The 24,590-nt window shown below is 38.8% G+C and overlaps 1 protein-coding gene across 3 annotated transcripts in view; it reads right to left on the bottom strand.

Moving 5' to 3' along the window:
• LOC103105208 (adhesion G protein-coupled receptor E3-like) overlaps positions 1-22,881 on the bottom strand; it is a 35,619-nt gene extending 12,738 nt beyond the window's left edge. For 2 of the 3 annotated variants that reach the window (XR_008917413.1, XM_056822595.1), the window contains exons 1-3: positions 22,506-22,881; positions 13,554-13,604; positions 13,320-13,379 (exon numbers count right to left, since the gene is read on the bottom strand). Coding sequence is in view for 2 of the 3 variants with exons in the window: in XM_056822595.1 (XP_056678573.1) it covers positions 13,320-13,379; positions 13,554-13,604; positions 22,506-22,536 (142 nt within the window). In the remaining variant the exon portion in view is untranslated. Of the gene's footprint in view, positions 1-9,242; positions 10,905-13,319; positions 13,380-13,553; positions 13,605-22,505 lie in introns of those variants that run through there. The other variant, XM_007489042.3, reaches the window with a different exon arrangement.
• Between the last annotated feature and the right edge of the window lie 1,709 nt (positions 22,882-24,590).

Genomic DNA, 24,590 nt, shown 5'->3' with positions numbered 1-24,590 from the left:
AGTGTGGTAACTTTCTGTAGTCCTGGCTACTGACTGGGTAAATGCATCATTGCTTAGATCATTTAATTGGGCCCTGATTCAAGGACCTGTTATAGATTTATTTTTCTTTTTACTTAGAATGTTTACACATAAGACTTTGATAGTCTATATTTGCATCCAGAGTTTTTTCTTTTTATTTGGATTTTTCTGATATCTTTTTAATATCTTCTGCCAATTGATTCATATACCTCATACCTCAGCCATGCATCCCTAAGTGATCCTGTTTTTTAAATCACCCTTTTAATGGGGGGAATGTAAAAAATATCATTATTTAAATTGCAAAGTTTAAATTCCTTTTGAGAAGAATTTTAGGTAAAGAAACATGATACCTCTCTGAATCCAGAACTGAACTGTTGGAGAAGACACAATGAAGAAGCCTCCAGATCACAAGCTGCACAAAAATGAACTTTGGGTGTAGTTAATTGAACATTTATTTGTATCTATACTTTCATGCCAAAGGGGACTGCCCCCTAACTGGCTTTTTGTCAATGCGTCCAGCAGTTATTGGTTTTGTTCTTTTTTTCTCTTATCCTCAAATTATTGCAATCTTTGCATTGATTATGTTTTTATGATCCTTTGGGGAAGTCCTTCTTCCCAGAGGATCAAATGGGGGAGATGTAAAATTGAGATTTGAACTCTGGACTCCATTCCCCAGGAGTCCTTGCTAGTTCCCAGAATGCCCTCTAATCTCACTGAATTCTCAAATGGGCTGAGAGCAAAATGATTATTTAGAGGGTCTCCGCCCACGGCGGGCGCTCTTCTCTTCCTGCCTCTGCTGGCAAACAGGCCCGTCTCATGATGTGAGTGAAAGTTGGGTAGGCCTCATGGCCCACCTAGCATGTGCTTTTTTTACTTGTATATTCTTTAATACTTAATCTTCAATAAACCTCTAAAAATATAATGCTCCTTGCAGAGAGAAACTAATTCCTTCCTGCCTCAGTTTCCTAAAATTTTAATCTTTACAACAGTGGATCCATCCAGTGTCCTTTATATCTCTTAGTGTTACTTTGGTATCAAAGGATCACCCAACCTGTCTCTCAGTTTTCTTCCTTACCTCCAACTACTTTTTCAAGAATTAATTTCCTTTATATTATGTTTTGGGCCACTTATCTTCTATATTCCTTTAATGATAATATGCTATAACCTTCAAACACCCACAAAGTGACTCTCCATTTCCCTGAAACTCTAATCCTTTTTTTAAATTTAGAATATTTTTTCCTGGTTACATGATTCATGAACAAACACTCCACCCCTGGTTCTTTCCTTCCCCCTACTGAATCTGACAAGCAGTTCTACTGGGTAATACATGTATCATTGTTCAAAACCTATTTCCGTGTCTCCTGATCTTTCTGAAGTTTCTAATCTTCGTTCCCATGACTGGAATGTTCTTCCTCCTCCTCAGCTCTGACTCCTGGTTTTCCTGGCTTCCTTCAAGTTCTGCCTAAATTCCCATGTATTACAGGAAGTCTTTCCTGAACCCTCTTTATTCAAGTTCCTCCTTTCTACTGATTACTTCCATTTGATTTTGTATTAGCTTTGGATATAGTTGTTTGAATGTTGTTTCCCCTATTAGACTATGAGCTCCTTAAGAGCAAGAACTCTTCTTCCCTTGAGTGACAGGCTCCCCAGATTAAGGCAGGAGTACAGGTTGGCAATTTCTACCTCCTGATCTCTTGCCTCTAGATTTAGAGATTTTGAAACATAAACTTTCTGGAATCAAAAGGACATAGAAATATTCAACCTCCCATTACATAGATATAATGTATAAAAGAATATTATTGTTGAGAGATTGGCAAAGATGAAGGTATAAGAGTAAGGAATAAATACTGCCCCCACTCTCCTTTGACAATACACCAATAAAATAAAGGAAGAGCAAAAGACCAAGTGCTGAATGGGAAATTGAGAGAGAAATCAAAGTTGTTCAGTTTTCAAGCTCAGGCCAACACAAGGAGAGAGCCAGGGATGTGAAGGCACTGGAATGGGGGTTCAAAGCTTCAAAGAAAAATAGAACTTGCACCCACATTCAAATAGAATTCCAGGAAAAATGAAGAAAGAGTGTAAAATCATATTATAAATGATTAAGGAATGCTAATGAAAATATTTGTAATGAGAATTAGCAGCTTGGAATAAGAGTTATAAAATTTTATTCAAATAAAAGACTGTGAAAATTAGAATGGATCAAATAGAAATGAATATTGTCATGAGGCAGGAAGAAATATTAAAACAAAGTAAAAATTTTGAAAAAACTAGAAGAAATATAAGTTTCTTTATGTCAACAATAACTGGCCTGGAAAATAGATCAAGTTGAAAACAATCTAGTAGTCATCAGTCTTCCTGAAAGCTATTACAAAAAAAAAAAAGCCTAAATGTAAAATCATGAAAATTATCTACACTTACTAGAACTTGAGGACATAGTGAAACTCTTCTGTAAGTAAATGACCATATTTATGCAGATGGCATGAAGTATCTTTCAATGACTGTAAATAGTAGAACTTACTATATGAAATAGAATCAATTAATACTTTAATTTCTTTGTTTTTTTTGTTTTTGTTATTTACCTGTGGGTCATTTAGAGACTAGTAACTTCTCTCTTATCTCTATGTATCTTTCAGTAAAGTCCATGACAGCCAATTAAGAGAGAGTGCTCCAGAGCCAGGCCTAGAAACAGGAGGTCCTAGGTTCAAATCTGCCCTCAGACACTTTTCAGTTGTTTGACCCTGGGCAAGTCACTTAACCCCCATTGCCTAGCCCTTACCACTCTTCTGCCTTAGAACCAACACACAGTATTGATTCCAAGATGGAAGTTAAGGGTTTAAAAAAAGAGAGAGACAAACACACACACACACACACACACACACACACACACACACACACACACACACACACACAGAGAGAGCGTGCTCCACTGAGTCATCCTATGGGAATCCTTTGAATACCAAATCAAGATAATGTTTTGTTTCACAAGCAACAATCTTTGCCAGTACTCCTAGCAGGATAGAATTTCATCTCCTACTTGTTTACCAGGAATTACTGAAATCTAATGAGTTCAAGAGTCTGGTTATCAGAGATTCAACCTCCAAAAGTTTCAGACAACTGCCTTTATAATAATTTCTTTAGGGCACTTAAACTCCTACCCATTCCTTGATATCAGCATGATTAGAATTGTTCAAGGTACTGTCAAAGAAAAGAAAAACTTGATGGGGTGGGGCAGGGAGTAATATTTGAGTTGGATGAAATAGTTTCCTTCCTTTCCAACTTTGAGTTTGTTACTATACAAAAAAAAGAATAAAATCAGACTACTCTGATCATGAAGTTTCAGCAGCACCGTGCCTCTAAAGAATGAGAATATTATGTCTAACACTGAGTTCATAGATATAGGCTACAGGAACATTGGCCTCAGTGCCTTCATTCTGACTTTTCACTCCAATAAAATTCTGCTGAGTAGAGTCTTATGTAGATTATATAATGTTGCCCATTGCCCAGTGATTGAATCTGCTTTAAATGTTATCATCTTAATTTGTGCACATAGTGCATGCAATTTTCTCGCAAACTAAATTAAATCCATTGCTGTTTCCATGTGCTTAGCAATATGAGGATTTCCTTCCATAGGTGCATGTATTCATTTGTATGTGCCATCTTATTCTGTGGGACTTTTGTTCAAATAGTGGAATTATAATTTCCAAATTAAATTCAACCACTAAAAGGGAGAAAATGCTATTTAGGAAATATCTAACAAGAGATCAGACAGTTTTGCTTGAATAAGTCTGGTCTTCCTTCTTTTTTTTTTAAACCCTTACCTTTCGTCTTGGAGCCAATACACAGTATTGATATGCCAATACACAGTATTGACTCAGACTCAGGCAGAAGAGTGGTAAGGGCTAGGCAATGGGGGTTAAGTGACTTGCCCAGGGTCACACAGATGGGAAGTGTCTGAGGCCAGATTTGAACCTAGGACCTCCCATCTCTAAGCCTGGCTCTCAATCCACTGAGCTACACAGCTGCCCCCTGGTCTTCCTTCTAAGGAATTGCTTCTAGTACCTCCTGGGGCATAGGTCAAATTTTAAGAAAATATTTCCTTTTATCAAGCTTGAAATAATAGGGATGCTCTGAAATTTGTTGAGTAGAGATATGATATAGTCAGACTTGTGTAGCTACATGGAGGATGGATTAGAGAGTGAAAAGAGTGGAGTTAGAGAGATTAAAAATCAACAATACTTTGCAACTGATGGGTTATGTGGGTTAGGATGAGGAGATAAATATGATTCCATAGTTGTAAGCTAAGTGACTAGAAGGATAGTGCTGTTCTCAAAATAAAAAGGGAAGTTCCAAAAAGGGGTAGATTTGCAGGGAAAAGATATTACATTCTGTTTTGGTTATTTTGAGTTTGAGATGATTAATAAAGAGTTAGATCTAAATGTCCAATTACCAGTTGGAAATGTGAGACAAGAGATCAAGAGATTAGAGTTGGATATTTATGTCTGGATATCAGCTGCATGGGAATTATGTTCAAACTTGTGGGAGCTAATGAGTTAACAAAGGAGCAAACATAAAGAGAAGATGCATATTATATTATATGTAAAAAATAAAAATAAATAGTGAGAGAGAGAGAGAGAGAGAGAGAGAGAGAGAGAGAGAGAGAGAGAGAGAGAGAGAGAGAGAGAGAAGACCCAAAATAGAACTTTGGGGAACATTCTCAGTTATGTAGCATCATATGAAGGGCTATCCAATAGAGAAGACTAAGAAGGAGAGGGTAAAGGGAAGAGATAAGAGGGAAAAGAGGGAACAGTCATGAGAACTCCAAAGAGGAGAGATTATCCAGAAAATCTTTATAACGTTATCCACCACCCAGGTTTAGGACCTTTTGCTTAAAGGTCAATCTCATCCATCTAAACTATTGTAGCAACTCCTATGACTTTTACACTAATCCCATGACCTACAGACTAGTCCCACTACCTGAGAACTAATCTCATTTCCCAGTGAGGTAATGGAGAGGAGCTAAGATTTGTTTTTACCTTTGTCTTGTGACCAAAATCTCATGTCTTGTTTGTGGTTAAGGAGGTTTCAGAGAGGGAGGCCCAAACAATCATATCAAACTGATAGAAAAGGTATTTGTTTGTTTGTTTTTATTTTTTACTTTCTGGCCAATCAGAAGAAAAGAGATTTTCCTTTATCATTCTGTTGACTACCATAAAAGACCCTGCCCTCTCACTTGGGGATCTTTGACTACTGAAGAGCCATTGTCCCCATTTATTAGCTACTGCTACCCTAGTTAATAAATGGTTTGGTCTTGGATATTTATTGCCTCAGTCTACCTTTATTTCTGTTGAGATGTTAGAAACTTTGGAGTGTTAAATGCAGTTTACAGAAGATGCTACCTTGACCTCACTGATTTGATTGGAGCAGATCTTGTGATATCTTTGGAAGCTCACCACTCCTAGAGTCTTTGATTTGATACTTGCAAACAAGTGACTTTGTAACCAAATCAGTGAAAAATATCCTTTCAATTACACACTATTCAAATATTATCTAGACTAATAATGTTACAGTGCTTCAAAACAAAGTATATCATTGTCTTTTATGTACGCTTCACAGGTATTTAGAGTTTGCAAGCTCTGAGCATTCAAGTATTATTATGGTTTGGGGTATTTATTTGAGACTTTCATTGATATGTATCTGTATTTTGGTAAAATGTGATACATTTTATTAAAAGGTAATTTCTAAAGTAATAGACAGAAGAATACTATAAATCAAATATCTGGGTTTTTGAATCTGCGGAAAAGGTGTAGGAAGATTGCTTTGCTTCATAATAGGGGGCTCAATTAAAATTTGTTTTATTACAATGTGGTATTTTTGTTTTAAGACATATTTATATTATTTTAATCTTGTTTTCCTTCTCCTAATATTATTTTGTTTCATTGCCAGACTTATGAACTTTGGTAACTTGTATTATGTTTTTAGCTTTTGTATTTTTATAGCTTAGTATTTATCTACTTTTTAAATGCTGTCCTAACTATGTCACGATTGTGATATTATTAGGCAAGCTACCTGTTCATACTGACTTATGTCAGCTCCGGCCTTAATGATCACATTCTATTTTTATTTTTTTCTCTACTTTTCTCCTTGAAAGGGAACGAATAGACTCTAAGAGTACTCTAATAATGAAATACTTATAAGTGGCCCTGGTAGTATCAATACCTGTTCAAGAAATTTCTGATGATTATCATTGCAATTAATTTCTAGTGGGAAAAAAGAAATATTCTGCTAGAAACAAAATCCACAGGAAGAAATATAGTTTCTAAGATAAATGTGAGCTAGAAACAGATTGTTGGGAAGGCTAGATGAAGCCCAGATTACTGTACAAAGAGAATTTGTTATTATTATTATTTTTAAATAAACCTTTATCTTCTGTCTTAAAATCAATATAGAGTATCAGTCCCAAGGCAAAAGAGCAGTAAGAGCTTGGCAATTGGGGTTAAGTGGCTTGCCCAGGGTCAAACAGCTAGGAAGTATCTGAGGTCAGATTTGAACCCAGGACCTCCTATTTCTAGACCTGAATCTATCCACTGAGCCACATAGTTCCCCCCTGAGAACTTCTTTTAAAGTAGAGAAATGATTTAGAACTCTTCTTATTATTTGCATGTGACCATTGAAGTGACGATATTATAAGTTAAAAAATTCTTACAAAATATAGGAAGGGAAAGTGCTTTGGGTTTCACACTTGATAGAAAGAGGAATTTTATGAGTTTTCCCTCATAAGAGAAAACTCTTCAGTCACCAGGAGGCTCTGATCTGAGATAGTCAGAGCAGAGAAAAATCCATCTTTGAAAAAAAGCCCAGGATAAAGAGCCAGCAGAAGAATCAGCCTACACAAGTTCATCAGGTGTTGTTCTGTGAGCTTGCTGATGGGGAGAAGAGCATTACCATGGACTGACTGATAAAAAACTGGAACAGAATGGGGAAAGTCATTGGAAGAAAACTCAAATCCTCTGTCATTAGAGCTCTTTCCCCTCCAGTGCCATCTCCAACTTAAAAGAGGCGAATCCTCCTGACACTATGCATTTGTTGGGAGAGTGGGACCTAGGCTTATGAGTAGATTTGATATTTGGATTGCTTCTACATTTGATTTTTATTGAGTAACTGGGATTTTAGGATTAATTTTGTTTTTGTCTTATTAAGAAAAGGTTTTATGTTTACAAGCAAATAGTGTCAGGGCAGCTGGGTAGCTCAGTGGATAGAGAGCCAGACTTAGAGATGGGAGATCCTAGGTTCAAATATAGCCACAAACACTTTCTAGCTGTGTGATCCTGGGCAAGTCACTTGACCCCCATTGCCTAGCCCTTACTATTCTTTTGCCTTGGAACCAATTCTTGGTATTGATTCGAAAGACAGAAAGCAATATGATAATGGATTTTTTTCATAAATGGAAAGTATGACAGTGGAAATTCAGAAACTAGAATATTGAGTAGTAGGAGTCCCTCAAAACAAGTTTACCCTTAGTATGCCAAGAGACTTTTGAGTTGCAGCTGGGTGGCGGAAGCTTTTCCCCGAGAACCCTGGACTTGCTAGTGTGATAGTCAGCTGAGGTGAAAAATCCATTCAAGAGGTCAAGAGTGGGGCCCATTCTATACCTCAGGACTAAACATGCAATCAATCAATAAGCATTTATTCCATACCTTTTATTTGCCATGAATTATATTAAACATTAAAGATTCAAAGAAAGGCAAAAACAGTTCCTGTCATTAAGGAACTTACATTTCCATGAGTGAGAGAGCATGAAAATAATGAGATGCATAGAAAATACATAGAAAGTAGATGGAAGGTAGCTTTAGAGAGTAAAGCCCTAGAATCTGAGGCAATGGAGTAGAACAGTGATGGCGAACCTTTTAGAGACTGTGTGCCATGCCCTTCCCCTCCCACCACACACAGACCAAGTGCTCTGCCCCACCAGACTTCCTACAGTACCCCCCCACCCCCCAGACAATGGATCCTGTATGGAGGAGGATCTATTTTTTCAGAAAGTTGTTGACCACCTTAGGCAGCTCTCTTCAGAAAAAGCCAGGTGGGAGAGATTCTTGAGTCAGCAAGTCCTGCCATCATTTGATTGAGAGGGGGAGGGGGAGAGGCAACTTAAATAGGGATTCTAGAATAAAATGAGCTTTTTTTTTAATCATCCTTTGGGGCAACTAATCCTGATGTGGGTTCAGGTCAAGTCTGGGCTTACAAGGATTGCTTTATCAGTGATTCTGGTCTGGCTGCAGACTTCCTGACCTGAAGTCTTTCTAGTTGAGGGTGGTTCTACCAAGGGGAGCTCAAGCTACCCCCCAGTCTTGGATGGGGTGGAATCTTGGAGTTTTCTTCCCTTCAGTGAGCCAGCACTTGTGCACTCATTAAAATTCTGATGGGGGTGGGGTTGCTGCAGGCAGGTCTTGATGGCCCCCTGGAAGGGGTGGGGGGTCTTGGTGCAAGAGGAGGGCCTTCCCTGGGACTCAGTTCCTCCTGGGGAAGTTTGGGTCTTGAAAGCAAAGGAGAAGCTCTGGGGAGGGGACAGGGGAAGCTTTGCAGGCTCAGAAGTCAGATGGGGGCAGGGTGTTTGGCACAAGCCTCCACCACTGTTTCCTTACAGTGGGGCTCAGTCAGCTACTATTTGAAGACCCAGGTGCTGAGTCTTCCCGACTCTCCTGAGGAAGGAGGGTCCAAGGATTCCTAGGCCAGACAGGGAAGGAAGAAAGGGAAAGGAGTGGCCTGAGCTCTTGGTTCAGGGGAGTGAGTAAGTACAGAGGGAAGGGGAGGCACAGTGAGAAGGGGAAGGGAGCAACTCTGTCTGAGTCCCTCTGATTTTCTAATAGCTAACTCTGCCAAGGATAACATGTGTGTTCACAAAGAGGTTTCTGCATGCCATCTTTGGCATGTGTGCCATAGGTTCACCATCACGGGAGTAGAGGATGGAAGAGAGGGAAAACCTAGGATGTGGGGAGAGAAAGTATAGGCAATACAGAAAGGGTGATCAGAGATGTGGTGTCATAAAGAAAGAGCCAGGTATCAGTGAGTGCTGAAAAATAGGGAAAGTAAGAAAGAAAGAAGTTTAAGGAAAAAGGAAGTTTATTACCTAATAGAGCATTCCAGAGGACATAGAGAAAGGGATAAATCTGGAGGGTGGGCAGAGTAGAGTTGAGGTAGATGGGAATAAGGGAGAAGACAACAGGTCTCAAGAACAGGATTTATTCATGTCTAGTCCAAGTTCAGGCTAATATTGAATGAGGAGAGTAAATGGTGTTGGAATTGTCAAACCATTGACAAATGAGTCTAGACTGATTTTAGATATCAGTGTATGAGGAAAAGTCCAATAAGGTAGGTAGACGGTTTGACTGTTCAGTCTTCTGTTAAAGCCCTGGGATTATGTTGCCCCAGAAGGCCCCTGGAAGCTAGGTTCACAACAGGAAGGAGTAGAAAGCTATTTAGCTGTGGAGTTTGGGGGCTCCATTCGAAGATGCAAAGTGGCAGTGAGAGAAGGGTTGGTTCATCATCACAGAGGAAGAGGTTGTCAAAGGAGAAAGCTCTGTTTGAGAGGTTGGGAAGTGGGTATGTAGAGGCTTCCCTTCTCTGAGGTCCAGGATACTGCTAGAGATACTTCTTTGCTGAAAGAAAGGTGGCACAGTCACTGGTTCTTGCCTTCTCAGGATAGGTTGGTGTTGTCTATACTTCTGGTTGACTATGAATGGAAAGAAGTTGGCCTCTTGTGAATCTTGGGAGTTTAGTAGCTGTCTGGAGGGGTTTGAGGTGACCCTGGAAGAAGTCAGCAATTGCAGTGACCAAGGTCAGGTTATGATGTCAGGATGTGGTGTTGGCGGGAACCCCAACTTGAGTCTGGAATGTGGCAGGATGGAGGTAGTTTTCTGAGAGGGGCTCTGTACTTCTGTATCCTCATTGTGTGTTGGAGAGACCTGGGCTGCCACAGGAGAAATCTGGTCAGAGAGTGCTGGGGGTTGCAATGTTCAGGTTCTGAATCTTTCCAGAGATAGCCATGGTGGTGTTGTGGCCTTTTACCTCTAAAGCTGGAGCTTGGGAGTTCTAAATTATAGCAGAAGGAAACTTGTCTCCTAAGCTTAGTATATGGCATTTTTGTGGTGGTCCCCAGTGTTCTGGGCAGGGGTTGGAATAATGCAGAGTGACTCTTGAGGAAGTCAGTCGTTGAGGATTATTTGTTAGTGGTGGTAGTGGTCAGTTGACTCTGGATGAAGCCAGTGGGGTGAGAAATGCTGTCATGGTGTCCTTCTCTATTAGATGGTGCTGGGGAGCCATAGTTGTCATGTGATAAATCCCAACCCATAAAGGCAAGCCATGATGATGTCGGGGTTTCCTGGGCCTGGAAGGTGGGGGTATCACTTTCTTTGACTGGCGATGGAGAGTTCTCCAAAGGAGACAGAATTTATCTATGTCAAATTGCCCTTGTTGGGGTTGAGAAGAGGTAATGTTGCAGTATTGAGGTTTATGGATCACACCTGGAGCTGTCCAGATGACCTTAGGAGCTTGTTGCTCTTGAGGAGTAGACTTTGATCCCATAGTATCCACCTGCTGCTCAAGAGGGGGCTGGATATCCCTAAGGTGCAAGGTGATCTTTGGGTTATGGGAAGTGCTGTTGAAGGGAACCCATTGGGCATGTTTTAATGCAACTGCCTTCCTGTGTAGCCATTCAGGAACCCAGGGTTGCTGCTTAGGCATAGGGGGTACAAGGTTGCGGTTTCTGGTCCACCCTTTTCTCAGGCGGTAGTGGGAGCCAGAGAGGATGGAAAGAGCCGATGATCTAAGAGTGGGAGATGGGGTCTGTGCCTCAGCTGGAGAGGCCCCAGTTGTCACCAAAAATTTGTCTTCAGAGGTGGGAGGTGATGGTATCATATTCCATATAGAATAAATACAAATACAATATAATTAAATACAAGGTGGGTTGGGAAGGAAGCCACTAGCAATTGGGGAGTTATCTGGAAAGGCTTTCATTCAGAAAATGGTCTTTTAGCTACCTGGTGAAGAACAACAGGGATACTCTTGTAAGGTGGCGGTAATGAGGAAAAGCCTTCCAAGAATTGGGACAGCCTATGAGAAGCCAAGAAAACTGGAGAAGCAGTTTTGAGCATGAGAGAAAGAGAGGTCAGTTTTTCTGGATCACAGAGTATAAAGGGGACAGAAACATCTAGTAAGATCTGGAAAGATAGTTTAAGGCATGGTTTCAAAGACCAAACAGGGCCAGAGTTGACAATTTCTCAATAAGGAACCACTGGGATTTTTCGAGCAAGGAAATCACATAGATCTCCACTTAGAGAAAATCACTTCGGCAGCAGTGTGAAAGAAGGATTGGAATGGAGAAATCAATTAGGAAATCCTTGTTTATTGCAAGATAATCGCCTCGATTATTTTGAAGGGAGAAGAAATGACTGCTGTGGAGGAATGAAGGGAATGATCTGGCCATTGATGACATATTTGGAGTAAAAATAATAAGACTATTAGGAATGTGGAAGACAGAAAGAGAATATCTTAAGATTGGTGATAATTTCAATAAAAATCGGTAAGTTTAGAAGAGGGTTCATTAACTTGGAGGTGGGGTTCAGATGATGACCATGCTGAATTTAAGAAGTCTATGGGATGTCCAATTAGAAACATCCAATAGGCAATTGGTGATATGGGACTAGAACTAAGGGGAGACACAAGGGTTGGATATATAGGTGGGAGAGCCATTTGCAAAGAGATAATAAAATGCATGAGAGCTGTAAGGAATCCTTTCTATGTACAGAGGGAGAAGAAAAGAGGGCCTAAGACAAAGAGAGCTTTTCAAAATACCCACAGGACATGATATGTTTGATGAGCCTGCAAAGGAGACTAAGAAGGTAGGAAAAGATCTGGGAGGAAGGAGGACTGTCCCAAAAACTTAGATAAGAGATTGTCCAGGAAGAGAGTCAAATTTGGTAGATGACTGAGGATAAGGGCTGAGAATAAGCCATCAGATCTGGCAATTAATAGATGATTAATACATTTGAAGAGAGTAACGATGTTGAATGATGAGGTTGATAATCAAATTGCAAAAAGTTGAGGAATAATTGAGAGAAGAGAACAGCAGAAAGGGTAGGCAGCTTTCTCTAGGAGTTTGACTAAGAGAGGGGACATATATAGGATGATAGATTGAAATTGGGTCTGTTGAAGGGTTTTTTGTTTTTGTTTTTAAACAGGGGATATTGGTATACTTCTAGACAGTACTTAAGAACAGTAGATTGAAGATTAGAGAGAGGATTACTGAGGTGTCTATCTTCTGGAGATGAGAGAAAGAGATGTGTTCTAGGGCACAGGTAATGGAGATTGCTTTGGCAAGGAGAGAGTCCATATCATTGTCAGAAACTGAAGGAAAGGATGAGAGAGTAAGAGATGATGTCAAGGGGTTTTAAGATGAAGAAAAAGGGAGAAGAGGTAGATCACTTAAAATGACATTAACTTTTTCAGTAGTATTAGAGGTGACATCCTCAGATTGTAAAAGAGGAGTGAGGAGGTGGTATGAGAAGTTTGAAGATAAAAGAGGTTTGGAATAGCTTCTGAGAGGAGTGAGATAGTGAATCAGTTATGGAACAATAAAAAGATTGCCTTCCGTAGTTAAAATTGGATGCCATGAATTTATATCATAGCTCTAACTTCTGCTTGGAACAGCAACACCTCAAGTAGGAGCAGAGCAGGTCATGGAGAAAATCCAGGGCTTGGGTTTGACAAGGGATGCAATAGAATTAGGGGGCAGGCAAGAGATTCAAGAGTAGAGGATAGTGGAGAGTTGAACTAGATAGAGATTGAAAAGGAGGAAAAAAGTGAAGTTAGAGCAGGAATAATGATCTGAGAACATATTGAGAGATGAAGGGAATGGAAGTTAGGGAAAGTGTAAATAATGGGTTTAGGAAGGGTAAGACATAGAAAAAGATGAAATGATACTTGGTTATGGTCAAATAGGGAAATGCTATATTTATTGCTTTGGTAAGAAGGACCATTAGAAACCAATCTATGTAATCCTAATTCTGTTTTTCTCTTAATTATACATCCCCAATCCATTTAACCATATTTCCTAAACTGTGGGGACTATAAATAATAAGTTATTTTAGATGGAATCTGAACAGGACAGACTATTTTGGTACTATCACCTAGCCCTAGAAATAAAACCTCTCAACCTAAGATTGTACTCTCTTAGCTGCTAGGTTCATTTTCAGCTTGTAATTCATCAAAAACCCAAAAGTTTTTAATAGGAACTGTTTTCTTACCATGTCTCCCCACTTCCCTCCTGAAGGCAGCTAGTTTGCCCAGTGGATAGAGCCTTGGGCCTGAAATTAGGAAGACCAGAGTTTAAGTTTGTTTATTAGACACTTACTACCTATGTTTTCTTGGGAAAGACACTTAACATATGTCTGACCCAATTTCCTCAACTGTTAAATGTATTATTTGAACCAACATGTAGACCTATATACAAGTATCCTTATTTCTAAATATCAACATACCTGTACTTGATGAAATTTGAATCTTCAAGAAAAAAATGAAACAGATGCCACCTGGGTGAAATAGAAAAGGGACAGATTGAGCAACTGAGGTATTTTGTTAAATGTGTGATGGACCCACAGAAGTTCTTTCAGGGACACACCTAGTCTTCTTACTAGATAGTACAATACAAGATCTTGGACTATAATGGGCCTCAGAATTCACTTAGATTGATTGAGCTCAGATCTCAAACCCCCTCTATGTAAGATTTAAATTAATGTCTAATACTTGAAGTATTATATTTGATTAAGTTAATTATCTGACAAAATAGAACCATATGACTAAGTTCTTCTACCTGTTCAAAATCCCCACTCCACCAAAGATGCCAACAGGAAGGGAAAGAGAGGCCAAGAGACAGACCACCCAATTTATATCCTGTCTATGTCAGTCCATAACAACAGGAAGTGAGTGGGATTCTGGGAATCATAGTTTTGCTGGGGATCATAGTTTTTAGGGTAATATATTTTAACTACACAACCCCCCTAGATCCTTTGGAAGACTAGTCTCCCCAATGGATCTTGTAAACATAATCAACTTATAAATTACAATAATTTGGGAATAAAAAGGAAAGAACAAAACCAATGATTGCTAGGCACATTGACAAAAAGCCAATTAGGGGGCAATCCCCTTTGGCATAAGAGTATACATACAAAATAAATGGGTTACAACCCCCACAGTTTAATTTCACTACAACCCAAAGTTCATTCTGGATCTTTCTGTGTTTCTGCAGGCATCTCCATGGATCCTTCTCCAAGCAGTTTACTTCCTGGATTCTGGGAAGTAGCAAGTTTCTTAACTTTTATAAAACTAGAATTTTATGACAAATATACATGTATAACATCCCTAGTGAATATATAAATGGAGATTTCGAGCCTTTGGACTTTTCTTCATTCTGGTCATCCTCTTTAGGATATTTTCCAGTTTATGAATATCCCTCAAAAATGTGATGTCTGTCTTATATATATCAAAATATTTATATTAACTCTCTATAGAAAAAAAAAAGCTATAAGCAAAGTGGATGCCCATCATTTAGAAGAGTGGTTGAATAAGTTGTGGTCTTTAATGAAATATTATTGTACTGGGAGGAACAATAAATGTGAGGAATTCAGGGAAGCATGGAAAGACCTTGCATGAACTAATACAGAGTGAAGCAAGCAAAATCAGTAGGACAATATTGACAATGAATACCAGAATGCATTGAGAGAAAGAACTGTGGGAGTAGAAATGCAGAAGGAAGACATTTGATTTTTCACTTGTTTATATGGGTATTGGGTGTGGAGTTTGGGGTTTTAAAAGATGATTACAAAAATGAATAATATGGAAATAGATATTGAGTGATAATACATGTATAACCCAGTAGAATTGTTTGTCAGCTCTGGGATGGGGAAGGGAAAAAGGGGAGGGAAAGAACATGAATCATGTAACCATGGAAAAATACTTTAAAAAAGTTTTTAAAAATGAATGTAAATTTAGCAATATTCAAGTGTAAAGATAAAAATTAATATCCAGTACTCCAAGTATTATATTTAATAATATTTATTAAATATTTATCTTGAAGTATAAGGAAGTAAGGCTAGCAAAAGCTAAAAAGCTGCTCCTCCCTATCCAGCCATGGAACCAGAGAGCTCATGTGGGCCAAAACAGCACCCAAAACTCCTCCCAAAACTCCTCCCACATATGGGGAGGCACAAACAGGAAAAGGAAAAGGGGATTGTGGAAAATGTAGTCTCTAGGGTTCAAGATTCTAAATCAACACACAAGGAAGCAGTTAGATGGCTCAGTGGATTGAGGGCCATGTCTATGGTTGGGAGATCCTGGATTCAAATGTGGCATCAGACACTTCCTAGCTGTGTGACCCTGGGCAAGTCATTTAATCACAATGCCTAGCCCTCACCAATCTTCTGCCTTGGAACCAATATATAGTACTGATTCTATGACAGAAGGTAAGGTCTATTTAAAACAACAACAATAACAAAAGAATACTTAAAGACAGTTGAACTACATTTAATTATATTGACAAGTCTTGATCCTGAAAAAAGATAATGATGAGAAGCATATTTCTCTCCTCTCAAAAAAAAAAATCATTTTTTGATAGATGACTCTAAGAGAATATCTCAAGACCCTATTGGTGAATGCCATCACCATTCCATTGAAATTGCTCTCTCCAAAGTTACCAATGAGCTCTTAGTTGTCGCAGCCAATGGCCTTCTTTCAGTCCTCATTCTCCTTGACTTCTCTGCAGCCTTTGACACTGTTGATCATTCTCTTTTCCTTGAAACTTTCTTCTAAGTCTTTGGAACACCAACTCTCCTAGTTTTTGGAATATCACTTCTCTCCTGTTTTGCTAGATCTTCTTCCAGATCATACCCTCTAACTGTAGGTATCCCACAAGGCTCTATCTTGGATCCTCTTCTCTTATCCCTCTATCCTTCTTTCTTGGGTGATTTCATCTTCCGTGAATTTAATTACCTTCTCTATTTTAATGATTCTCAGATCTACCTATTCTGTCCTAATCTCTCTGCTGGCCTCCAGCCTTTCATCTCAGTTCTATGCTGAGAAAAAAGAGCCTTTTTTCCTTCATAGAGATGTCATTTGGGAGGATTTCTGAGCATTACCATATCAAGAAAAAAAGACGGTCACATGAGACCAATTGAATTTGTCAATAGAGGCTTTAGTGACAAGCTCCTAGAGTATTAGATACATCCTTGGGAGAAGTGGAGTCATACATCATAGCTATATGAAATTTAAGTAAAGGATACAGTCTTGTAGCTGCACAAAATTTGAAGGCACTGAGGGTGGGGTAGAACAGAGAGAAGAAAAACTTCTAGGATTGCAGATGGACACAACAAGCAGATGGACTCTAGTCTGTCTTTCCCCACTTGTTGGGTAAACAAGTGCTAAGAGTACCTTCTTTCCTTTCTTCTTCCCTCCTCTCCATATACCAATGATTTTTCTCCCTCAAGAGTTTTCCCTCTATTTCATGGATCTTTCTCTGAGAAATAGTAGTTTTTGTTGTTAAACTTTATTCATTTAGAAAGTGTCTATTCTATCTTTTTTTGTAGAAGAATATAAGTATAAATGTTGCGCAACTGTTGGTCATGTACCTCTTAGGACATTTCATAATTCCTGGAATATATAAGCTAAGCCCTCATTCTTGATTTGGTGGTCTATGACAGTGTTGCCAAATTGAAGTAGAGACGGGTGCCTGCTGCTGCATAATGATTTAGACAACCTTATCAACACATTAACCATCTTTTCTTTTCTTAAACATTCTTGATCACATTTTAGTCTGATCCTGACTACTTCGGAGTTTTGCAGACCATTTGCAATAGCCATGAGTTTGATATCTCTGCTAGGAGACCACCCAAGGGCATATTTTGAAAGTAAATGATCCTATAGCCAAACTCCAAGCGCAGAATTGGGATAGAAGTTGGGATTTTCAGTTGGCCTTTCATATCAGATACCTCTCTTTCATTTCTATTGGTCAGTCACCCAGTATGGTTCCTTTCATGGCAAGCCCTTGAGGTTAGGCAATTCCCTCATTTTGATTCTCTCTGTGGAGAGAATAAGGAAAGCAAAGTGAGGAAGAAGAGACTATGGATGAAAGTCCTACCCAGGCCAATGAAGGAGGCAGGAGAGTCAGAATGTTTTTTATTTCACCCCTTTCTGTTCAGGAAGAGAGCAAAGAAGGTACAGCTTGCAGTCTACTAGGAAGACAACTGAAAGCCTAGAGGCTACGGAAGTAGGATTGTTTTCTCCTATCCAGGTCCCCTTGTTTTCCAGTTGAAAAAGCCTCTGACCCTTTGAGTTGGGGAAAGAGGGAGATGATGACAAAAAAACAACCTCTTTCTCTAGCATTTTCATAGCCTCAAGAAGATGGAAGGTTATTTTGGTTGATAATTAGACAAAACATTCCAACAAAAGGGGACTACTTGACAGTTTCTTTTGAGAGATGTTGCCATGTGTGATAAACTATGTAGCTCCAGAAAAGGTGATCGCTGTATAATAGATCCACATTAGGGGGTAGAAATGAACATAATCCCTGGCACATAACTAGCACAATGCCTGGAACATCCTGGGTGCTTAATAGATGTTCATCGATTGATAGATAGAAATTGAGGAAGGAAATTTCCCAGACAATCAAAGTAGGGGAAGCCACAGAGATTTCCATACTTTAGTACTCCTCGGCCAGTTTTTCAATAGGTTTCAAACGGACTTGGAACCTTGGGCACTGGGAGGTTTCTTCTTATCCTTTCTGTTTTTGTTTTAATCAGCCTCAGAAAAAAATTTTAGTCGGGTCTCAAAGAAACCTTGGGAGACTGGAGACTGGTTTTTGATGTAGCATGCCACCTATGGGCAAAATTCCAAACCACACTCCCTTGCTGGTTAATGCTTCCAAGACTCAAGTTAATATAGTTTGCATCTCAAGTGTCATCTGGGATATGCATCAAGTTCACCTGTGCCAGGCAACAGAAAACAGCCACAGCACTCTATTTGGTTGCTTCCTTATTCAATTGAATATGCACCATTTCTATTTCCTCTGGTTATTAGTAAATAACAGAACATGGGTCATTATAATCTTATTTATGCTGTTTTATTTAATTCATCATGTTTTTGACTGTGACTTTCATTGTTTAGTGACTCTTCATGTACTTGCTATCCTGGACAATGGGAATTGAAAACAAAGTATTTAAACAATATTTAATAAAATTTAACAATTTAATGAAATTTAAACAATATTTAATGAAATCATCACTACTATTGGATTCAGAGACAGCTTGAACTGGCCCATTCCTATGGTGATCCTGCCTGGTTTGTTACTTTCATGCTGAGGCTCCTAATCCAGATCCACTTTCAGCTTGCTAGACAAAATGATAATGTTCAGGAAGATTTCCTGGGAAGGTAGCTAGTACTGGGAACAACCTTTGGCTTTGACTGAAAATTGCAATATAATGCTGGAATCTCAAAATTTCCATATTCTAGAAACTCATGGATTGCTAAACCCAAAGCCCATAGGTATCATGAATCTGTGATTGGATCAGTATTTTCCAGGATCTCTCCTAACCATCCCTTACCTGTGTCATATGGACTGGGTTAGGTTTTTGGCCCCAAAGGCAAGGGAGCCAAGACTTAAACTATGTTGCTTTCAATGGGACTTCCTGGTGGCCTCAGGTCACATTGTCATGGTTTCTTAGTCACTCAAAGCCATAAAAGAAGCCTAGAGTGTCTGTCTAGAGGGGTCAGTGTCTTCCAGATTTGGCAGATGTCCTGGGGTTCACCGCACTTTGAGCTGCTGTGTGACAGGGCCCAAGACTGCCTGAACTAAGAGCAGTTTTGAATATTCTTTCTATGTTATATATGTAAAATGTTTGCTATCTATGCGTCATTTTGTTCCAATATTGAGCCAGAGCTACCTGGTCATTCCTGGCCTAAAACAAAGCCTATTGCTTGGGTCAAGATCAGAGCCTCTCCTAAACAGGGAGGGCAATCCTAGGACTTTATAAGAAGAGATCCCAAAAGTCAGCTAGACCAATCTCTAGCCTAAAAAGGAATCCCCTCAACAAAAGATTTGCAATGGGATCAAACAAATGAACTCTGATCTGTGAGACAAATGGTCCCCAGGGCCCCTGTTTGCTCCAAATACAGAATGGGAAAATGGTCATCTTTTCTGCAAGATCTCCAGTAAGGGGAAACCCATTACCTTCCATGGAAGTCCATTATTTTTTTATAGTTTGAATTTTTAGGAAAATTTTCCTGGAATTAAACCTAATTTTCCCTCTTTGGAATGCCCATTCATGGTTCCATCCTCTTGGACCAAAAAGGACAAATCAAATTCCTCTGCTACATGACAGCTTTTCAAGTGCTTGAAGATAGCCATCTCATTTTCTCCAAGTCTTCTCTTCTCTAAACTAAGCATCCTTCAACCGACTGTCTTATTGTATAGGCCTTAAAGCGCTACACCTTTCTGGGCATGATTCTCCAGATGTACTCTGATTTATCAATATTTTTCCTAAACTGTGGCATCTAGAATTGAATATGATAATTTAGATGTGATCTGGATAGGCAGAAAATAATGAGACCATCACTTCCATATTGCTAGAAATTATGCTTCCATATGTAGGCCAAGATCACATTAGTATAACTTTTTGTGGGACAGAAGTAGGAGTAATTGAACTTTTATCAAGATACTTTTCAATTCAATAAAAGACCTCCTGGCTATAAGATCTGTCTCACAAGTATATCAATGAGGATTTTGCTCCCTAAAGAGTTTTTTTAAATCCCAAACAAACCAACCTTTAAAAAAATGACTTTTAAGAGAAAATGTAATTTAAAACTTTTGTTACATTTACTTTTTTATAGCAATTTCTTTCCTTCAGCATCATTAGCAAGATGATTAACTGAATGAACCAGATACTACCAGTTTCCTTTCCCAGGGACTTCCTAATCTCCCATCCTTAACCTTTCTAACATCAGCCTCTTGGTTTCATAGGGTCTTACCCTACTCCACGGAATCAAATCCATAATCCTGGCATCTCTGACTGTCTATCATGGGACTGGTGCTGGAGTCTCCCCCAGACTGCTGAGTTGAGGGTACAATATTTGGTATGCCCTAAAATACGCCAATTTCACAGCTTTCATGAATAGAGAAAAAGAAACAGAGACTCCTGGCCATTTTAGTCAGTTTCAACAATATCTAGAATTTATATAACATTTTAAGATCTTCAAGGCACTATATGTATATATGAGTGTGTGTACATGTTTGTGTTTATACATACATATATAATGCATGCATAAATAATTTGATGTGATCCTCACAGTAAACCTGCAAGACAGGATTAGTTCCATTTTACAGATGATAACCTGAGGCTTAAAGGGTCAAATGACTTGCCCAATGTCATACAGCTCAGATTTAAACTCATATTTTACTGAATCCAAATTCAGTACAATATTCAAGATGCCACCTTTTCATAGATCCTGAATGTTAAAATTGAAAGGGGCGTTAGAGATCTTCTAATCTAACCAGTTCATTTTACATATGAAAAACCTGAGGCTTAGAAAGAGAAAATGAATTGTTGAAGACACAAGACTAGTAAGGCACCTAGGTGGTACAGTGGATATAGTGCCCAGCCTGGGTAAGGAAGAGTCATCTTTCTGAGTTCTAATCTGACCCCAGACAGTAACCAGCTGTTAACCCGGGCATTTTCCTTATCTGTAAAAAGAGTTAGAGAAGGAAATGGCTGACTGGTCCAGTATCTTTACCAAGAAAACCCTAAATGGGGTCATGAAGAGTTGGATACAACTAAAAAAGGGCTCAGCAACAACAACAAAATAGAACTAGTAATTGAAAGAACGAGGATTTGAATCTACAACTTCCTCCAAATATAAAACACCTTCTGACCATGCAAGGGCACAACTTTTAAATTATTGGATGTGAGAGTGAAATTTTAGAACTTTTGGTGGCTCCATTTTCAAGTTCATTTAAAAAATATTTATGAAATGCCTACTATGCTTCAGATAAATGATGGTGTGGGATATCAGATAGATGGCCAGACTTGAAGTAGGGAAAACCTAGTTTCAAGTCCTGCCTCTGATGACCCTCTGTGGGTCCATGGGCAAGTCACCATTCCTCTCAATGGCCTCAGACAATTTTCTTCCAATACTGTGAGTTATAGATGATTTGCTGATTTTCCTTTTATGTGGGAAGTGTCTTCACCAGAAGTTCCCTACATTGATAAAAATCACAAGTCTCGATGAAATAAAACAAACAACAAAAGATGGCAAGACACTGGAAATACAGATATAAAAAGTGACCCCCCCTCATTTTCTAATGAAATTGATTCCCACTATTATGTACTAAAGAATGATAATTCTATAGGAAGAGACATGCTTACACTGAAGAATAAAGGAGACAGTGTCAAGTAATGAATTTAAGAATTAAATATAATATGAGGGGGCAGTTGGATGGCTCAATGGATTGAGAGCCAGGCCTAGAGACAGAAGGTCCTGGGTTCAAATATGGCCTCAGATACTTTCTAGCTTTCTAGCTATTGACAACTATTGATACCAATACCAATCAATATAAGGGTCAATATTCCCTACAACAGCAGTGCTTATTGTTTTTCCTTAAATCAAACTTCCATCTTCTACCCTTTGCTCCTATTTCTGCCTTCTGTGGCTAAGCAAAAAAAAAAAAAGTCCTATTTCTTTCCCACATGATAACCCTTCCAATCTCAAATTTTCTATATTCTAGAAACTCATGGATTGCTAAACCCAAAGCCCATTGGTATCAGTAGTCTATGATTGCATCAGTATCTTCTAGTCCCTTTCCTCCCCATCTCCATCCTCATCATACAGGCTAGAAGAATTTTCCTCCCAAAAGCAAGGGAGCAAGACTCGATCCATGTTGCTTTTGGTGGGGCTTTCTGGTGGCCTGGGGCCACATTGGCTTGGCTTCCTAGACACTCAAGGCTAATTATCATGTCTTCCCTAAGTCTTCTCATCTCCAGAAGCATCCACAGTTCTTTCAACTGAACCACTCATGGACTAGTCTCTAGTTCTATTCTTACCCACTTTTTTCCCTGCCATGGACACTTATAATTTTTTGATGTCCTTCTGAAAATATATAAACAATTCTCTCACAGCTGGATGCAATCCTCCAGCAGATTTGGGGTTAGATGGCTGAGCTAGATTGATTACTGACAAATCATGGGCTACTGCAAGGTTGCCTGCCTATACAAAGAAGGCCAACAGGCATAGGAACCCATCATGGTAACATAAAACATTCTAAAAGGTATACAAATTTCTCTGACCCTCTTAAGTACCTATTGAGGACAGTAAATTTTCTGTAGACAAAAAAAATTGAACATTTTTCAAATAGTTCAAATTGGAAAAGGATAACCTATTTGAACACTTACCCCAGAATGGCAAACTCTGACTCCCAGCCATGATGGTCCTTTGCTGCTTACTGATAAGAATGAGGAAATTCACTGCTCATCCCCTTATCATCTGGGATTTCTCAAGGAGTTTGGGAGGCTGGGCTTTCTTGATATAGCTGAAATAATTTTGTTACTTAAACTAGAAAACATCACATGATTGATGTTAGAGAAATTACCCCTTCCAGAAAGAAGCCATGACAGCATCATTATTATAATACTTATTCAAAAGCATTTCCTATGAATGCCCAGTTGCACTGAAAGGATTAATTTGGATGAATATGAGTTTTTCCCACAAAATATCTATTTTTAAATGCCAGATTTATTTTTTCATCTACAAGGAAACTCTTGGTTAGGCGACTCCATTCACCAGCAACTGATAATCCTAGATGGTTGCCTGAAAGTAGTTACAAGTTAAATGATTTCATCACATGGTTGTATCTTTCTGTAGCAGGTCCTGAACTCTGGTCTTCCTGACACCAAGGCTGGTCTTCAACTCATTTTACAACTTTCAATTATCAGGTAAAAGCCCCACTACTCCATGTAATAAGGGGTAAAGGCAGTAAAGGTTATTGCTGGGATTGTGTATGAGAAGTACTCCATCAACTTTATTTTATTTTATTTTATTTAGTCAATTTAGAACATTATTCCTTTGTTACAATAATCATATTCTATCCCTCCCTTCTCTCGCCCCACCCTTCCCGTAGCTCACAAGCAATTCCACTGGGTATTACGTGTGTCCTTGATCAGAACCTATTTCCATGTTGTTGATGTTTGCACTAGGACGTTCATTTAGAGTCTATATCCCCAATCATATCCCCCTTGACCCATGTATTCAAGCAGTTGTTTTTCTTCGGTGTTTATACTCCCACAGTTTGTCCTCTGAATGTAGATAGTGTTCTTTCTTATAGATCCCTCCGAGTCATTCAGGATCACTGCATTGCAACTAATGTGTGTCAGTCTCAGTGTGCAATGTTCTCCTGGTTCTGCTCCTTTTACTCTGCCTCAATTCCTGGAGGTTGTTCCAGTTTACATGGAATTCCTCCAGTTTATTATTTCTTTGGGCACAATAGTATTCCATTACCAACATATACCACAATTTGTTCAGCCATTCTCCAATTGAAGGGCATCCCCTCATTTTCCAATTTTTTGCCACAACAAAGAGCGCACCTATGAATATTCTTGTATATGTCTTTTTCCTTATAGTCTCTTTGGGGTACAAACCCAGCAGTGCTATGGCTGGATCAAAGGACAGACAGTCTTTTAGTGCCCTTTGGGCAGTGTTCCAAATTGCCCTCCAGAATGGTTGGATCAATTCACAACTCCACCAGCAATGCATCAATGTCCCAACTTTGCCACATCCCTCCAGCATTCATTACTTTCTGTTGCTGTCATGTTAGTCAATGTGCTAGGTATGAGGTGGTACTTGAGAGTTGTTTTTATTTGCATCTCTCTGATTATAAGAGATATAGAACACCTTTTCATGTGCTTATTAATAGTTTTGATTTCTTTAACTGAAAATTGCCTATTCATGTCCCTTGTCCATTTATCAATTGGAGAATGGCTTGATTTTTTTGTACAATTGATTTAGCTCTTTATAAATTTGAGTAATTAGACCTTGTTCAGGTTTTTCTTATGAAGACTATTTCCCAATTTGTTACTTCCCTTCTAATTTTGGTTGCATTGGTTTTATTTGTACAAAACCTTTTTAATTTGATGTAATCAAAATTATTTATTTTACATTTTGTGATTTTTTATAACTCTTGTTTTCCTTTCCCAAAGATCTGGCATGTATACTATTCTGGGTTCACATAATTTACTTATAGTTTCCTTCTTTATGTTCAAGTAATTCACCCATTCTGAGTTTATCTTGGTGTAGGGTGTGAGATGTTGATCCAAACCTAATCTCTCCCATACTGTCTTCCAATTTTCCCAGCAGTTTTTTTTTTTATCAAATAGTGGATTTTGGTGTCAAAAGCTGGGATATTTGGGCTTATCATAGATTGTCTTGCTGAGGTCACTTACCCCAAGTCTATTCCACTGATCCTCCTTTCTGTCTCTTAGCCT

Source organism: Monodelphis domestica, chromosome 3 (genome assembly GCF_027887165.1).
Source record: "Monodelphis domestica isolate mMonDom1 chromosome 3, mMonDom1.pri, whole genome shotgun sequence".
NCBI classification, from domain to species: domain Eukaryota; kingdom Metazoa; phylum Chordata; class Mammalia; order Didelphimorphia; family Didelphidae; genus Monodelphis; species Monodelphis domestica.
The sequence above is the reverse complement of the archived record's forward strand: the minus strand, read 5'-3'. Positions and strand labels throughout refer to the sequence as shown.